The sequence below is a fragment of the Salminus brasiliensis genome, chromosome 4 (genome assembly GCF_030463535.1).
Source record: "Salminus brasiliensis chromosome 4, fSalBra1.hap2, whole genome shotgun sequence".
NCBI classification, from domain to species: domain Eukaryota; kingdom Metazoa; phylum Chordata; class Actinopteri; order Characiformes; family Bryconidae; genus Salminus; species Salminus brasiliensis.
Genome location: NC_132881.1, coordinates 36,882,579 through 36,901,450, shown reverse-complemented (window position 1 = coordinate 36,901,450; position 18,872 = coordinate 36,882,579). Strand labels below are relative to the sequence as shown.

Below are 18,872 nucleotides of genomic sequence, written 5' to 3'. Positions count from 1 at the left end.
GATCTGGTTTTATTCGGTCTAAAACAGCTTGTGCTGTGTTTTATGATGTGATGATATGCAGACTGATCATGTGTGTATTTGGGAGAAAAATGCTTGTGCTCGAATCCCACAGACTTTCAGGTGGCAAAAGTTGTTCTGAAGGTGTTTATTTCCAAGATGTTTAAAGCTTGCACAATCAAAATTAGCCTTGAGGCACTAAGAAAGGTGGAACTGCTCCTGGGACAAGCTGACCAAGCATGTGTTATTTGTGGAGATAACGTACCTATGCATATGCGAGCTGGCACTGATGACTGGCTGATCCAGAAGGACACCCAGGACAGGACGACAAGCAGACTGGAGGGCACATAGGTTTCCAAGATGAAGTACAGAATGCTTCTCTTCAGCTCAAAGTGGAAGACGAGTTTCGGATAGTTGCCTTAGAGGAGAGATAGAATATTGTTATTTTACATGGCATTTTTACAATGATCTGAAATATACAAAAGGTCCAAAAGTATCCAGAAACACTCACAAAGATGTTAAATTGTCATATAAAAGCATTGCAAATACAATGAGATGGTCTAGAGCAAATGTACTGTATGTGAATCATAAGTCACCAAGCCCAACTCAAATTGTTGACTCTGCACTGATGCAGGTTATTACCTGCATCATTATATCAACATTATTTAAAACCTTGACAGTACAGTAGATGTTGTTACAGCAGGGGGAACAAACTGTACACTTGATTTAAAAAAAAAACATTAAATAAGCAAGTGTCTACAAACTTTGGACCTATAGGACAACTCACATAGTTTCTCTCATGTGCTCTTAAAAATAATTAGAAGACTCTTGTTGGAGTTTTGGGTTCTAGCTGTAACCTTTAAAACATGACAAAAATAAGATCCATGCCAAATCTGGCAAAAATGTATTATTAATATTAATATTTTGGAGGTTGTGGCACTGCTGATATGATAACGTCATCATCAATAACCACAAGATCAAGGGCCTTCAAGGTAAAAAAAAGAAGAAGAAGAAGAAGAAGAAGAAGAAGAAGAAGAAGAAGAAGAAAAGTAAACGGAAATGTCAGATGCTTGCATGTAAGCATTTACTCTTAATGCAGCCTTGAAAGCATTCCCCCAAGCTGATGTTAAGTCTTATCAAGTTGTGATGACAAGATATGACATCAAAGTTTCTTTTTGTGGTCTGTGGCTTGAAAGACCCTTTAATGCCAGGAAGAAGCTTTCCTAAGTAATTAATTACAGAAGGATGGACATATGGAGCTGTTTGGAAGGTAGCAGATAGGGTATTCCATAATGTTACATTTAGAGATGTGTTTTTCTTCTCTCTCACTTTCTTTGGTTTATGCTCTCCTGTTTTCTCATAGTTTACATGTGTTACTGCTGATGAAGATCTAATGGAGATGCAGTGATGTGCGTGGATTGGTTGGGCAGATGCAGGCGGATGGCTCATAAGCCTGGTGGCTGGCTACTTTGAGTCTTCTTTTCCTTCCCTTTTGATGTTTCTGCCTGTTCAGTCAGACCAAGCAAAAAAGTTGTATGTAGTAGCTAGGCCTGCTCACCATGTAGACACTAGTTTTTGTGGTGTTTAAACTCTGGCCTTAATGGTGGTATATGAAGCCACAGCATACCTGTCGCATAAATGTACATATCAAAGAATTTCCAGATCCCTCCTGTCTTGTATATTCTGTATTTTGTGTATATTTTGTTTGTATTTTGTATTTATTTAATATCATTTTTATATAACTTTATTTTAATATGTTTAGTATGTATATAGTTTTGTCCTCCTGTAGAGCATCAACCTGAGCCTCACCACAAGCATTTCAATGGATAAATGTCCTGACATGTTGTACAAATGACAAATAAACCTGAAACGTGACTCAATCTTCTAGATTGTAAGCTGTAGGGGTGTAGCTTTTTGGTTAAGAGTTTTTAGGAGGTAGTAAGTTAGTTAGATATTTTCTTTGCATCTTGGGCTGAGGCCACTCCTGAAGCCTTTAGCTTTCATGATATAAAAATAAACCTTCTGAGACTAGTATTTTGTGTTTGGTGTGATTGGTTTAAGCATCATCTTTAAACCTAAAAAGAAGTCTCTTCTTTTATAGAATGAAGGCGTATCATGGCCCTTCAATGAACTGCTGCCAGCTCCTGTTTAAATGTGTTTATCCAAAATAACCTCTTTTCTGAACTAAAAAAATTCTAAACTTTTTTTGTAAGAGTTTTAATGTGCTGTGTATCGGTACCTGTCTCATACACAGCCTCTGAAACCGAAGTGTAATGATCCTCTACAGTGTATTGTGCCAGTCGCAAAGTGTCCAACCCACTGACCGATTCATTTCCTCTCGTCCAGTAAAACATCACATCATTGATGTTATATCCCCCTAAAGAGAAAGAGAAGGGGAGATTAGAGAAAGCTATTACAGGCTGGCTGGTTCATAACTGTGATACATTCCTATGTGTCAGATCATAGCAGCTACATAATTGAAGATTTCAAGTGGAACAAAGTGTTTAAACTGCATTAAATTGAGTGGAAGCAGATCACAGAAAGCAGCCTCTGTGTACTTCCTCAAGAGGGAGCTGTGCAATAAAAAGTGCTAATAGTACTCATCAGACATCTATATTACAGTGAGAGCGCTTAACAGGACCAGTACACGTGATGCTCATTAATCTGTACTTTTCCTCGCACAAATCCCTTCACAGCAAGAGGTCTATGACAGAGAAAAGACAGTATTACTAACCATATAATCACATTAGCCATATAGCAATATAATGTAAGAAAATTCTTACATCAGCTTTGTATATCATACCATTTCTTTGTCTAAATGCTATCAGAACAAGAATGCCCACACAACATGGCAAGATATCATCAAGTAAAGTTTCTAAAATGGTAGCCATCAGCAGTTGCTAGTGGCATCATCCCAGCTGTATCCCAGTGCTGTTCCAGATCCCACTACATGCTACATAGAACAGATCTGGTGACTGCTGGCTATATATATGCTATATAATGCTGCCCTTCTGTGTTCAAATTAGAGTAGGATCATGATATGAGCTGAATCTGAACTTCAGTGTAGCACCATTTAGATGACTTCTAATATCTCAGCTGAAACACAGCCTCATTTAAAAATCTTTTATCTTTGGTGATCTCATTAGGCGACAATATGGTGCTGCAGCTTTGACTCTTATTACTCTAGTCCCTCTTTTTCTGGCAGCGACAAATAAATATTTCAGCACTACGCTTTGTCAAAAGTCTTTCACTCAGGTTTGCATCAGATTTGCAGTCTGAAGATCAGTACATTCTCTGGATGGCAAGACACATTCGGTATGCTCAAAATTAGGGGTGTATATCGATATATACACCAATGTTTATAAGAGTCTATAGATATAATGATTATGGTATTTCCTGGACATTGGTAAGGCCTAGCTCTGGTAAAGCTGGTAGTATACTTATACAGTATACTTGAGTACAGGAATTGGCACTGACCATGTCATTTAGGTAGTTTGTAGGCAATTTGGCACATTGGAAATAACAAAAATGAGGTATCTGTATTCAGTTGATGCATTTAGAATGCAAGTGCTTTAATTTTATTAAGAAAATACTTTTGATTTTCATGACCAATCTTCACGAATAACAAACCACCTAATAAAAAACATGGGAAAAGAATGAGTCAACTCAGTGAAAATGTCCAGAAGAGCTTTGCAAACCAAATCATTAACGAATGAGCTTAAAGAATGTATGTGTTAACTCAGACAGCCCGGCCAGACAAACCTCAAACATGGATTTCACTGAATCAGTTGTTCTTTTATACTGATTTTGAATATGACTAACTGAAGGATATTCTCAGCTGTTCAAATACTCATATTTTATATATATAAATGACACATTATAGTATTATTGTTACAATAATAATAATTATTAGTATTTATTATTTATATATATTATTTATCATTAAAATTCAAAAATAGACATGAATTAATAAACGGTGTGCTTAAAATTATCTAACAAATAACATAACTAATATAACATGAAATAAGAAACTCACATGACCATAATTGATTCAATTAATACACCTTATATGTGTAGACATCCTTTGTTGCATATCATGGTACTGCTTGAAAGATAACCTGATGTAGCCTTTCTAAATCTATTGGGTTGTATTACTGATGGAAACGCAAAGATCAGAAGGATCAGATCGGCCAATATTCAGCATTAAGAGACTCGGACCAAATCAGGGGGTAAAACACCTCAAGTGGGAAATCCTTGGTTTAAACACACTTAGATTGAGGATGCTTGGGCCTCACAAAACAGAAAAGACATCTGAGTAGCTTTTATGTGAGGTCCCCACAGACCAAAAAAAAGTGTTTTACTCCTAACGAATTCATGCGGCTGGTGGTACTCTTGCTAGGGGGAATGAGGGAGCAGCTGTGGACTGAAGCAGATGAGAAGAGGCAAGAGAAGTTGGGAATACTGGAACTTCGTTCAAATGATAATTCTTTTTCATGAACAGAATGAATGGAATAATTACATGAAGAAAAACATTCAGTTTTAGCAAAAAATGGAGGAATGTGAATTAAGTAAAAATTAGAATACCAGTTTTTCCTCATATGCCTAATCAAGAGGGTGTTCTTAATGTATTGCAAATATATTTAGAATATGTTACTTTTTATGCACTGCAATGAAATATGTAATCATATACATTTAATACAGTATATTCAGTATTCAGCCATCATAACCTTTTCAAATTAGTCTTTCCAACTCAGTGCGTCTTTGGGCACTCAGCTTTATTTCATTTGTAGGAGCCTAATAATCCCTCAGTGACAGAAAACGTAAATATTAGAAATATAGCTTTCACTCAGACAAACATGCCTTTAGTTAGTGAAGTTAAAGTAATGGTTAGGTCTGTGAGAGAAAGTGTGAGAGAGAGACTGACAAAAACTGTCAAAATGATAAGCTAAGCTTTTACAAAAACACCCACCCAAATCTGAAAATTCTGACCAAATCTGATCAATTTGTGGCAAAATGTGGCAACATTTCTGAGGAACAGTGAGTACCTCACCCACCTCTGATGAAGTCAAGTCAAGAGGCTTTTATTGTCATTCCATCTGAGTACAAGTATACAGTGGAGCGAAATTATGCTCCTCCAGGACCATGGTGCAACAAGAAACAGCATCAATACAGTACAGATTCATAAAGTGCAAATATAGAATCAGAACAGTATGATATATACCATAAATACAAAAGACATTAAGCACAGTAAACAGACACAGCACTAAATGTGCATGGTGGAGATGTAAAGTGTTAAGACATATAGATATATGTAGTCAGCTTATAGCATACGTGAACACAGCAGTTACTGAGGTAGAACAGTTCTTTTGTATACAGTATTTAGCAGCAGTAACCTGAGCTGTGCAAATAGGCAGATGGTGAGAGCATCAATAGAGATGTTTATGTAAGTGTGTATGAAGTATGTGTGTGTGTGCATGAGGTGAAAGAGGTCTCAGCTCAGTCGTTGTATGTTGAGAAGTCTGACAGCTTGGGGAAAGAAACTGTTGCAGAGTCTGGAGGTGATGGCTCGGATGCTCCGGCACCTTCTGCTAGACGACAGCAGTGAGAAAAGTCTGTCTGAGGGGTGGGTGGGGTCGTCCACAATTCTGGTGGCTTTGCGGACACAGCGCGTGGTGTAAATGTCCATGATGGAGGGGAGAGAGACCCCGATGATCTTCTCAGCTGTCTCACTATTCGCTTTAGGGTCTTGCAGTTCGAGTTTCCAACTGTTAGCTGCTGAAGCTTCTCTCTGTATGCTGCCTTGCCACTCTTGCTGATAAGGCCCACCACGGTTGTCATCAGCGGACTTGATACGGTTTGAGCTGTACTTTGCAGTACAGTCATGAGTCAGCAGAGTGAACAGCAATGGACTGAGCACACAGCACTGGGGGGCACTGGTACTCAGCATGGTGGTGCTGGAGATGCTGTTACTGATAGAGGTCTCTCAGTCACGAAATCCAGAACCCAGTTTCAGAAGGTTGTACTCAAGCCCAGCAGGCCCAGGCCCAATGACTGAAGTCAATGAACAGCATTCCAGCATAGGTGTCCTTGTAGTCCAGATGGATGAGAGCCAGATGGAGTGTGGTGGAGATGCCATCTTCTGCAGAACGGATGGGATGATATGCAAACTGTATTGGGTTCAGTGAGCTGCTTTTTGATGTGCCTTAACACAGGCTTCTCAAAGTACTTCATAATGGTGGGTGTAAGTGCAATGGGAGAATAGTCATTGACGCAGGACAATGGGGACTTCTTCGGCGTAGGGATAATGTTGGTGGTTTTAAAGCATGTGGGGACGACTAAATTGCTCAGAGAGACCATCAAGGGACCATGGGACCATCTACCAGTTGTTTTCGACATTCTTTGAGCACTCTACCGGATATGCTATCCAATCCTGAGGCTTTTTTGTTAATTGACTCTGGCTGGTCAGAGTTCTTGGCACAGTACCTGGTCATTTGTAGGAGGTAGGATCATATTGTTCTGTGCTTCAAAACAAGCAAAGAAGTCATTCAGCGCATCTGAAAGGGAGGCATTGCTGCCACAAGCAGGTGGAGGTGACTTGTAGTTAGTGATGGCCTGGATGTCCTGCCATCACACTGGAATAAGCATCACACAGATGTGGTCTGAGTAGCCATAGGTGGGGCAAGACTTGGCCCTGTACATGCTGGGAAGGTTTGTGCAAACAAGATCTAGCACGTTAGTGCCCCTGGTTCCAAAGCCTAAATGCTGGTGGAATTCAGAGAGCACTGACTTGAGATTTGTGTGGTTGAAATCTCTGGCAACAATAAAAGGGCCCAGCTCTGACAATTGCATACGGTGCAGCGGTGAGCAGTGATTGAAAACTAGTGCCACGTTTTTACACCATTCAGTGTTGATGTTAACACACAGCATCCAACATTGAAGCAGAGCAGGTTGTCAAGCTGAAGGGGTCTTACGCTGGGTAGCCAGCTGGTGTTAGAGATAAACCCCACCCATTTAAAATTACACATTGGCCCCACCCACTTTCCATTAAACCACAGTGAATAAACATGGAAATATTTATTGCACCATGTTATTATTTCAGATCATTAGTGCATATTGTTTCATTTATTTATTTATCTTTATTTCCTTGATGATGATTAGAATTATTATTATCATAATTATTTTATTTATGTGATTGATTTTATAATTGCTATTATTTCACAAGAATGTTTAGCCTTTAATGTTCATGTGCCAATAAAGCCAAGCTGAACTGAGAGAGAGAGAGTTAGTGGTGAGATATCTTCCTGTCTCCCTCTACTTTTCAGTCTCTCTCTTTCATTCATTCTCTTTCACTGAAGCTTTAAGCTTTGGCCTTACATAACAATGTGCAGAAACCAGGGCAGAAGGCCAGATCCTAAATTCACAGGCATATGCAAGAGAGAGAGAGAGGGTGGAGAAAGAGAGAGTCAGAGCGAGAGTTAGAGCGAAGACCGCAAAAGGGCTTGAGAGCTAGGAGGATTTAGGTCTAAAGACAGCAAATCTGTTTTCCACGGCTAACAATGATGACCCAAATAAACCGGCACAGAAACACAGCATGCCGTACAGTCTTGTCTCACAACTCATGACTACTGCAAGTACTCAGCAAATGGAATTATTACTATCTCTCTCACACACTAAGCCAAACTCACACACAGCCTAGAGCTTCACCACATTCCAACTGCGAAGGAATACTGCAGTTTCCTGATGCATGGGAATGTGGGTGGGTAAGTGTGTGAAAGTGGGCGGCGCGTGTGTTTGGTTGTGATATTGAATATGTGTGCGCCAGGAACATTAAAACGTCACATTTATGTGTGGTGTGCAAGACTCACCCAGTCTTTTGATGTGCAACCACAACATGTACTTATGAAATATGAAACAGATTATGCAGCTGTACGCTGCCGATGCGACAAGCAAGAGCTGAGGAGTAAAAAAAAAAAAAAGACTATCTTGTTGCCAGAGCAACGCTCTCGTTAATGCTATAAAAAAAAAGCAAAAAAGAGGGAGGGAGAGAAAGTGAGGGAGCGAGAGAAAAGGAGAGTTACTGAGAGTTCTTACAGCTTTCCAGTTGTAGGGTGCATGTCTGCTTATCCATGGGGTATTTAGTCAAATCCATGTTGCAGGCCACAGTGGTGGTGATACTGGAAAATCAGACAGACAGAAAAACAGATGGAGAACCATTACATCATTAATGCCAAAATATGTAGGAATAAGACGTAAGCACTTAGTAAACACTATATAGCCAAAAGTATTTGGACACCTGCTTATTCATAGTATTTTGTGAAATCAAGGGTATAAAAAAAAGATCCTGTCCTGCTTTTGTTGGAATAACTGTCTCTACAGAACAGGGAAGCCTTTCTACTAGATTTTGAGTTCTGTTGTGAGAATTTGATTGCATTCAGCAACAAGAGCATTAGTGAGGTCAGGACATTGGATAATTGGACAGTTTCTCTGCTTTAGAGCTGAATTATGTGGGGCTTTATACCCCCCTCCAGCCCACGCCTGAACTAATGCATTCACTAGAAGGGGTGTCCACATACATTTGGACATCTAGTGTATGTGTTTGCATAAAAAAGGCGTGTGATCTACATTTATGTTTACAATCATGTGAAAATATTAGGACACCCCATGAACATCTTTGTCTATTTAAATATATTTAAACATATGGATATTTAATCTTTAATACTTCAATACTTCAAGACATACATTTGTCTAGCATTTTAGGCCTATTTTTACCCTGACGATTTATATATGCAGATGACATCAGTTCTGATAAGCAGCCATGTAGTATGATTCATTTAAAATGTAGTTTGGGTTGAACAATCATTATAGTTGCAGTATGATGTACATGTGTTGGTGTTCATAACTTCAGTAAAACAGTAATTTCAAAACAGACTGTTTTGCAGCTTCGGTTCCATATGGTCTGGAGAGTAAGGGGTGAATTAATCATCATTTAGGCATTTAAGCTACAGGAATTTCCCAATATTAGTAATATCATTATTCTTATTACTGAAACCAAACAGACACTTAATTGTCATTTCAGTGTTTATGTTGTGGCTCCTTGTAACATTTTGTTAGCTGATTGGACTACACACTGCTTACTTGATAAAAAGGGTCTGCATCACAGATCTCTCAAACTTGGCACTGAAACACAATTTCAGCATATTGCACCATGTTTCTCTAAAATCCTGCCACTATCAGGCTTTTGATGGGACATCCAAGATCACAGTGAGGCACTTAATCATCTGTCCTTGATCCAGTTATAAAATACAATAAAGACATTTAAAATAATAATTTTAGGGACATTTTACAGAGTAAGCGGAGTCTGGGACTAAACTGCACTGTCAATGTCGATTCTCTTTTAGAAAATGTTTCAGTCTCTATTTCTGCCTTGTCGCCTCCTTGCTCCACTTTGTAACCCTGCCATGGTTTCTAGCCTCAGCTGTGTCTTATCAGAATTTTGGTTATACTTTGCCTCTGTGTAGCACACATTTAGCACTCTTTGTGTGATATTGGTTGTCTATGCCATTTTCTGTTGTGTTCTAGACCAGTGGTTTCAGCTCTAGTTTTAGGGACCCATTGCCCTGGCCTACACAATAGAATGGGCAGAAGCACTTGCCCACAGCAAAAACTGCAAAATGCTGCATAACCAAAGTCATATTTGTATTAAACCCTGTGCTCAATTGCATAAAATTTGGTGTCTGATTAATATGGTATGTATATCAATAGCTTAAATGAAAATATCCCTTTAGATTTATCCCTTAAAGTTAAAAGAAAATGTCTTAAGTGTTACCTAAGGGCTTTCTTGAGGCAAATCATCATAAACTTAATAACGTTCCCTTAAGTATTGAATGTCCCTTAAGCAATCCCTTAAAAACTGTGAAGTTCTGCATAAAGTTACTTTACGGTCAATTAATTTAGAACTACTTAATGGATGCAAAACCTTAACACTCTGAACATTTTTGGAAGGTTTTGAGGAGGATTGTGTATATAGGCAAGTTTTTCAAGATCCTCTAGACCATCTGAGTGATGAACAGTTAAGAGAGTACAGATTTGACCTTTGTCAGCGAGCTAGAAGACAATCTTGGCCACGCCACACAACATAATCACACACTTGAGGGATTTTAGACAACATACTAAAGTTATTATCTTGGGTCAGTAGAAGTCTCCACTTAAGGTTTATACTTAAGTAAAAACCTATGGTGTTTTATGCAACTAGACAACTAGGCAAAATCTATAAAACCAGTAGAGTGCATCGTGACACTACCAAGGTCCCTCCCAAATGATGTGTACTAACATTACTGGACCACAAGCAACCTTCAAAAACTCATCTTTGCATTCAGTGTCGACTAACTGCTGACAATCTCTAAACACCAATCTGTCTTCATTAGAACTAGGTCCCAAAAACACAGTAGGTCATGTTGTTTGAACTTTCCTAAGAGAAGGCATTCAGGATCTGACCAACTCTACAAGGCAAATAAACAAGTATTGATTAGGGATTGCTTTATGAGAAAGCAAATCTCACAGTGTTGTGTTAGGGCACCCTGCCAAAGTTCTGAGACTCATAAGAATGTAATAAATGGCTCTTGAATGTGTGGCCAATCACCCCCCAAGAAAATCACAGCAGCACTCAAGCAATCTACAGAGCACTTAGATTCTTACCGGAGAGCGTAGAGTACAGTTCCATTGGGGAAGATTCGAATCAGCCGGTTCTCCACAGTAATGTCATGAAGGAAGGACTTCTTGGAGTCCACAATAAAGGTGTCTGGAACCCACAGCAGCTCCACCAGACGTCCATCAAGACTCAAGCTCTTATTGCCTTCAAACACGAGCCTCTCATCTGTCCAACGCTGCCGCAAGAATATAGTGGCTGTGTAGTCCTAATCAAAGAAAGCACTCAGTGTCATTTTAAGTAATCACATACACAAAAATACTACATTCCAAGTTAAAAGGGTTCTATGTAGTAAAAATGGTTCTTTGACCAACAATTTGGTGTTATATAGAATCTTATTTTTCAGATTTATATATAGAACCATATACAAAATGTTTTCTATCAATCCAAAGACCATGCTAACCACTCAGAGAACCATTTAAGCATCTAAACAGTTATTTGAGTTGATATCCTTCTATACAGAACTATTACTTTTAGTAAGAACCCTTACAGAACCCTGTTGTATGAGTGCAGGCATCACTGTGAATCTGAGATTTTACATTGTAGATCATTCCTGCGTGTCTTTTTTTACATAGTGGCCTGGTTAGTGGACTATTTTATGAATGTGTGAATAGTGGTCAGTAGTACATTTAAAGGCAGATGAGTGCAAATGACTATTTGACTACACAGTGCCTCTAGACAAGAATATGCAGGGTCAGCATGGAAGATTTTTCTGGATTCAGTGCATATACTCACCATGTTGATCTCTGATATAGTGTCAATGCTGGCAATGTCCAAACTCATTCCCACAGTGACCGGACCATCTGAAAAACAGTCAAATGTAATGTACCTACATTTCCTGAGACATATTTTTTAGTCAATGATCAGTACAGTTTCATCCAATGAGTAGTCTGAGACAATGTCAGCTTTCATCATACAAGGTTTTTTTTTTAAAACTTCATTACAGAATCATCAAACGTTGTATACATTTATATGTACACACAACTGAAGATTTTCTTCCTTCTTGGTGGTAACAGAACACCCCCCCCCCCCCCCCCCCCCAACTTCAGGTCATGAGGGATTTATGGGTATGGGTAGGGTGTGAATCTTTCTTTTTCAGTCTTTCAGTCAGTGTTTCCTGTCACACACAAATGATATGTATAGAAGAGAGCAGAGATGCTAGTTGTGTACTAGAACTGCAATCAGAATTGTTCTTGAAATCACCATAGTGCCATTTTTCAGTTAATTAATGCTAATTAAAAAGATATGTCATCTCTCTCCCATCCTAATTCTTTTATCAGGAAAGAACCGCTCGTGTAATTCTGCTGATTGATGAAGGAGCCCAGTGCGGTATGGAGAAAGAGATAGTAAAAGAGAGCGAGAGAGAGAAGAGAAACAATGCTAAGGGAGATACAATCATACTGAAGTCGTGCTTTTTCATGTCTGTTATTGTATTTGTGCGAGGAGAAGGGTTTTCTTCTAAAATAATTTAAGTATTTGAGCAAGATTAATACAATATTTACACTGTTTTCTATAACAGCTCTGCTACAATCAAAAATCTAGACCTTGTTTCCAGCATCCACTGTTTGTGAACAGTTCAACCAAGCTGCATGTGTGCAAATGTTACAGTGCATCCCAAAGTTTGGGTTGATTGTAATAGGCAGAAGTGCTTGTTGCACATGTCTGATTCACTGACATCTGATAAAATGATTAATTCAATATAATTCTACATTGTTAAATGTAGATAGGTTTAAATATGTAAACCTAAAGTGACCTAAACATCAAATATTTCAAACCAAATACATTAGAAATCTAACTTAAATGACCCCAAATCTAATCATTTAACCTAAATACCTGAACAAACTGTAACCTAAAATTTCCCGAAAATCTAATCTTTCACCTTAAATATCTGAAAAAATCTAACCTAAAATTACCTCAATACCTGAACAAAATGTAACATAAAATTACCCATATCTAATCTTTCAAACTCAATTACCTGAACAATTGTTTTTATCTACAATTACTCAGAAATTGAATCTTTCAACCTAAATATCTGACAAAAAATAACTTAACACTTCCCAAAAATCTAATCTTTCAACCTAAATACCTGAAAAACATCTGCATCCAAATAAATATGATAGTAAAAACAAATACCACAAATTAGAAGAGAGAATTCTGGATGTCTGATAAGAGGGGAGAGAAGTATGGACATCTATTTTACTTGGATGATTAAGTTGTAGTACTGTGAGATAATTAGCCCCACATTGTGTCTGGCTAGCTACTGTTAGTTGTTTATGTGTTTTAAAATGGTGCTATTCCAGCCACCGAGAGGGTGAACAAAATAATATGTGAATTGTGTGACACAAATACAGTTTATTGGGGAACCATCATATGACACTTCAGTAACTTAGAAAATGTATTTCTTTTGCAGTATTTTTGCCATAAAGTGTGAGTTTTTACAGAGCCTGCATTATCGCCATGCAGTGGTTTTGTGGTGCACTTAATAATAGCCCAGGAGCTGGACTGACATATCCACCTCTCCCACGTTCTTGTTGTTGTCCCCTATAGCAGCATGAAATGTTAAATCCTTTTGCCTCTAGCGACAGTTTCTCTAGTGCATGCTGTGTGAATTGTTGAAGTGGAGGGTCATAGCAGTAAAGGAGGACACTGCCAAGGTGGAGGTTTGTGGTTGGTTAGGAGGAGCTTCTCAGTGCTCTTCTCTCTAGGCTCTGATATGTGTAATATGTACACAAAATAAATATATAAATAAAAATATATGACCATACAGACAAAAAGTAAACTGCTGACATAGCTGAATGTGTTAGCTTTATCATAGTGGTAATGCTTTAACTGCTCTACCACATCCATCTGTCACCCATCATTTGCATTTTATCAGCATATTATGCCCTTGTTGAGGCATGTTGGGTGTGTGAAAAAGCAGAAAACAGTTGAAAACATAATTTGCTTCAGCTTTGCAAGCGGGATAGTAAGCAGGTGCGTAAGTAGGTAATTATTGGGGGGGGAGACCACTGTGGTAAAAAAGCTCTTCAGTTCTGATCCCAAAGGGCTGGCGTTCAGCATGGTTTGAGCAGAAAGTATTACCAAACCATGCTGAACACTGGGCCTCCAGGATCAGAGCTGAAGAGCTTTACGATTGTGGCAATGTTCTGCATAATTCTGCTTTACTACAAGTTCTAAACTTCAGCTCTGGAGATCCATTGCCCTCAAATGAGAAAATTCTAGACTAGATGACATGACAGGTCTATCTGTACAAGGATGAGGATCTCCAGGACTGGTCTGTAGAACTTCTAGCTAAATTAAACTCCATTCATAGTATGAGGAGCATCAGTGATAGCTAGTTACAGCAACAGTAATAGTAAGTTTGTAATAACACTTTCGGCCGGCCAGGGGGCCATAGGCTGTTTACAAGGTTAACTCATTCTCTTCCATCAGCGTTATATGTAGACCGTCTTACAGCGACTTCAAATAAGATACTCCAGCTGGCTGTGGCAAACAAACCAAAGCCAAGCATATGCGAATATAGATCATACATCTCATGATATATAACAAATGGTGGATGGACATCAGATTATGTGCAAAAGATGAGTCACGCACTTGCATGGAGCCAAATGCATGGATAACCTTTGCATATTTGCAAGATTTGGTGGTAAGTCAACAACCCAAACTGACCAATTGGGGCGTGCATGTTAGTGGTACTTTCCAGTTCCATGGGGAAAACCATCTCTCTCGCTCACTCTGCTGGGAATGCAGCAAGGCTTTAAAGGTGGTGGAAGGTTGTTTTCCCATTTCACCATTGAGACAGCCGATTCGAAAAGGTTCACTATATAGAAAATTCCATTTTACACAATTTCACCCCAAATTAATACATACCCCATTCTGTTCATTTGTCATGTTAATAAAGCAAATATGGAGAAAGGGGGGGGAGGAGTGAGTGAGTGAGTGAGAGAGAGAGAGAGAGAGAGAGAGAGAGAGAGAGAGAGAGAGAGAGAGAGAGAGAGATAGCATTTTGCTTGCAGAATTTTCTTACTGTCAAAGAAAGGCCTGAGGTACTTGTTATATCCTTTCATCAGCTTCTGGATGGTGGGAGGCAGAATCTCTCCTTCCTTCACCTCAGCACTCAGCAGTGGGTTCTCAAAGATCCTGCCAGTAGAGAGGGAGAGAAAACAAGATAAAAAGGGAGAGGGAAACTGAATCTGTCTCACTTTCTTCTTTCAGGCAGTGTTTACCCTGATCTGATAGCTGGGGGTTCCAGCACCTGCTGCACTATGACACACTGGTGAAGAAGTGCAGTGATGATGAGGCTAAAAAGTGATGCTACAGCCTAAAATCACTTACTCTCTCCAGTAATACAGAGCAGGAGATTAAAGCTCTCAAAAGAGAGAGAGAAAGAGAGAGAGAGATGCACAAAAAAAGCGCATTTTCATAATTGGATTACTTTGATCCAGGCAGTGTGAAGGCCTGGGATTTTTCCATCAGCACGTTGACATCCACCTCCTTTCTTTCCCTCATAACAGTATATTTTTGAGCCAACTAAACACCAGTGTGATGTAGCTCCAGCTAAGTGCAGAATTTTTGTCTATGTGACAGAATTTCAAATCTAGGCTGGGTGGTGGGGTGGACTTTGAGACATTTGAAATAATACATATTTACAGCAGACAGATGCTCATTATTCTCTTTATGTGGCACGATGCATACAGTATGTGCAGAATTATTAGGCAAGTTGTATTTGAGAGGATTCTTTTTATTATTGAACAACAACTTTGTTCTCAATCAACCCAAAAGACTCATAAATATCAAAGCTTAATTTTTTTGGAAGTTGGAGTGTTTTTTTTTTAGAGTTGGCTATCTTAAGAGGATATCTGTTTGTGCAGGTAACTATTACTGTGCAGAATTATTAACTTAATAAAAAAACAAATATATACCCATCTCACTTGTTTATTTTCACAAGGTAAACCAATATAACAACACAAAAATTGAAGAAAATAAACATTTCTGACATTCAAAAACAAAACCAAAAACAAATCAGTGACCAATATAGCCACCTTTCTTTACGATGACACTCAAAAGCCTTCCATCCATAGATTCTGTCAGTTGCTTGATCTGTTTACGCAATCAACATTGCGTGCAGCAGACACCACAGCCTCCCAGACACTGTTCAGAGAGGTGTACTGTTTTCTCTCCCTGTAGATCTCACATTTCATGAGGGACCACAGGTTCTCTATGGGGTTCAGATCAGGTGAACAAGGGGGCCATGTCATCATTTTTTCTTCTTTTAGACCCTTACTGGCCAGCCACACTGTGGAGTATTCGGATGCATGTGGTGGAGCATTGACCTGCATGAAAATCATGTTTTTCTTGAACGATACCGACTTCTTTCTGTACCACTGCTTGAAGAAGGTGTCTTCCAAAAACTGGCAGTAGGTCTGGGAGTTGAGCTTCACTCCATCCTCAACCCGAAAAGGTCCCACAAGTTCATCTTTGATGATACCAGCCCATACCAGTACCCCACCTCCACCTTGCTTGCGTCTGAGTCGGAGTGGAGCTCTCTGCCCTTTACTGATCCAGCCTCGGGCCCATCCATCTGGCCCATCAAGAGTCACTCGCATTTCATCAGTCCATAAAACCTTAGAAAAATCAGTCTTAAGATATTTCTTGGCCCAGTCTTGACGTTTTATCTTATGTTTCAAAGGTGGTCATTTTCAGCCTTCCTTACCTTGGCCATGTCCCTGAGTATCGCACACCTTGTGCTTTTTGAAATATGGCAAAACTGGTGGCAAATGGCATCTTGGCAGCTTCACGCTTGATTTTCCCTCAATTCATGGACAGTTATTTTGCGCCTTTTTTTTTCAACATGTTTCTTGCGACCCTGTTGGCTATTTGCCATGAAACGCTTGATTGTTTGGTGATCACGCTTCAAACGTTTGGCAATTTCAAGACTGCTGCATCCCATGCAAGACATCTCACAATTTTTGACTTTTCAGAGTCCGTCAAATCTCTCTTCTGACCCATTTTGCCAAAGGAAAGGAAGTTGCCTAATAATTAAGCAGACCTTATTTAGGGTGTTGATGTCATTAGACCACACCCCTTCTCATTACAGAGATGCACATCACCTGATTTACTTGATTGGTAGTTGGCTTTCAAGCCTATAGAGCTTGGAGTAGGACAACATGTATAAAAAGGATGATGTGATCAAAATACTCATTTGCCTAATAATTCTGCACACAGTGTATAGCACTTACTGACAGAGCTTGCAGGGCCAACCTTTAACAGGGCCACTACAGCATATAGTATTCAAGCACGCAGGAAAATGCTTTTAAACCCATCGGTGTCAGCAATATGGAAATCCACCATATTCCAAATGTTCTAGATTGTTCTGCCACGTTTCCACTGTTCTGGGATGCTCTTCCATTGTGTTAGCATGTTCTCTCACATTTGGGCTGTAGAATATTCTCAAACTCACATCATTGAGATTCTCACATTCACACCGTTCTACAATGTTAATGTACATTCAGATTGTTCTGGAATGTTCTCCCACATTTACACTGTTCTAGATTCTCACAACTACACTATTACAGAATGTCAACGTACACTGTTCTGGAACGCTCCTCCATTGTTCTCTCACCGCTGCACTAGATTCTCACATTTACACTGTTCTAGATTCTCACATTTACACTGTTCTAGAATGTTTTACCACATTCAGACTACTCTGGAATGCTCTTCCATTGTTTTAGCATGTTCTCTAACATTTGGGCTGTAGTATATTGTCACATTTCCACTGTTCTACAATGTTAATGTACATTCAGATTGTTCAGGAATGTTCTACCACATTCACACTGTTCTAAAATACTCCACATTCACCTTATTCTAGATTCTAACAACTACACTGTTACAGAATGTCAACGTACGCTGTTCTGGAACACTCTTCCATTGTTCTCTCACCACCGCACTGTTAGTAAGTGTTCTCTCACACATTTACCCTGTTCAAGATTCTGACATTTACCCTGTTCTAGATTCACACATGTACACTGTTCTAGAATGTCAATGTACATTTACACTGTTTTGGGATATTCTATCACATTAACACTGATTTTGAACGCTCCTCCATTGTTCTAGCATGTTCTCTTCCACATTTACACTGTTCTAGAGTGTCAACGTACATTCACACTGTTCTGAAACGTTCTATCACATTAACACCGATTTGGAATACTCTCTCTAGATTCATTCTGTTTAAGCAGGTTCTCCCTCATTCACACTACTCAGGATTTTTCTACTGCATTCACACTGTTCTCCAAAATTCGCTGTTCCAACATGTCTTACAACATGAACACTATTCTAGTATGTTCTACCACACTGAACCGGTTTCAGAATGTCCCCCCACATCCACACTGTTATAGAACGTCCTTCTAAATTGACACTGTTTTAGAATTTCACGCTGAAATAAAACTGAAATAAACTCAATTAATTACAATTTCTATCGAGTATGCGTCTTGCCAGCCTGGTTCTTCTCCTGTGGTTGTGAGTCTTGTTTTAAAAGCCTCTCCATCCCATCCCTAACTAGCTAAACATGGCTGCCTAATGAAGGGGAGGTGTAATTAAATGAAATCAGTAATTAAGGGTGGTGCAACAGCAGCTCTGCCCCTCTGGCCATTACAATAGTTCCCCCTACGCAAGAGCTTCATTGTTAATTGGAGGTTGTGGACTTATATCTGACGTCCTGTGGTGTGTATCTTTGGGATTTTAGAACCATGAATGACATCAAAGCTTGCATTCGCTCACTTAATGCCCATTTCTTCTATAGTAGGTGATTAAATGTGAATGCATTAGGCTATAAAGAGATTTAAAAAAGGCTGTTATGCAAGGTTGCATCATCACACCATCCGCTGGCCTAATGCTGGGTCGGAATATAAAGTAGGGCAGTGGCCAAACTGCAATTTCATAACACAAACAGTCTTCAGGACGAAAGCCCTAGAGGGTTGCTTGCCGCAAGCTTGCGCTACAGTGAACATCCAAGTCTGTGGTGCCTTTGGGAAAAAGATGACTGAGGAAAATATATAAAAAAAAGTGTAATGGCATTATTAACTGGTGAATACTCCTATTAGTATCCAGTTGAGACTCTGTTTTACATGTTTCTACAATTAATTTAATTTAGCTTCAGGGCAATTTTGAACAG

General features: G+C 39.2%; 1 protein-coding gene across 2 annotated transcripts in view; it reads right to left on the bottom strand.

The window, feature by feature from the left end:
- Window positions 1-18,872, bottom strand: part of LOC140554853 (gamma-aminobutyric acid receptor subunit pi) — a 63,320-nt gene that overhangs the window by 5,074 nt on the left and 39,374 nt on the right. For both annotated transcript variants that reach the window (XM_072678273.1, XM_072678274.1), the window contains exons 3-8: window positions 14,730-14,842; window positions 11,438-11,505; window positions 10,693-10,910; window positions 8,089-8,171; window positions 2,237-2,374; window positions 263-415 (exon numbers count right to left, since the gene is read on the bottom strand). In XM_072678273.1, coding sequence (XP_072534374.1) covers window positions 263-415; window positions 2,237-2,374; window positions 8,089-8,171; window positions 10,693-10,910; window positions 11,438-11,505; window positions 14,730-14,842 — 773 coding nt within the window. The remainder of the gene's footprint in view (window positions 1-262; window positions 416-2,236; window positions 2,375-8,088; window positions 8,172-10,692; window positions 10,911-11,437; window positions 11,506-14,729; window positions 14,843-18,872) is intronic.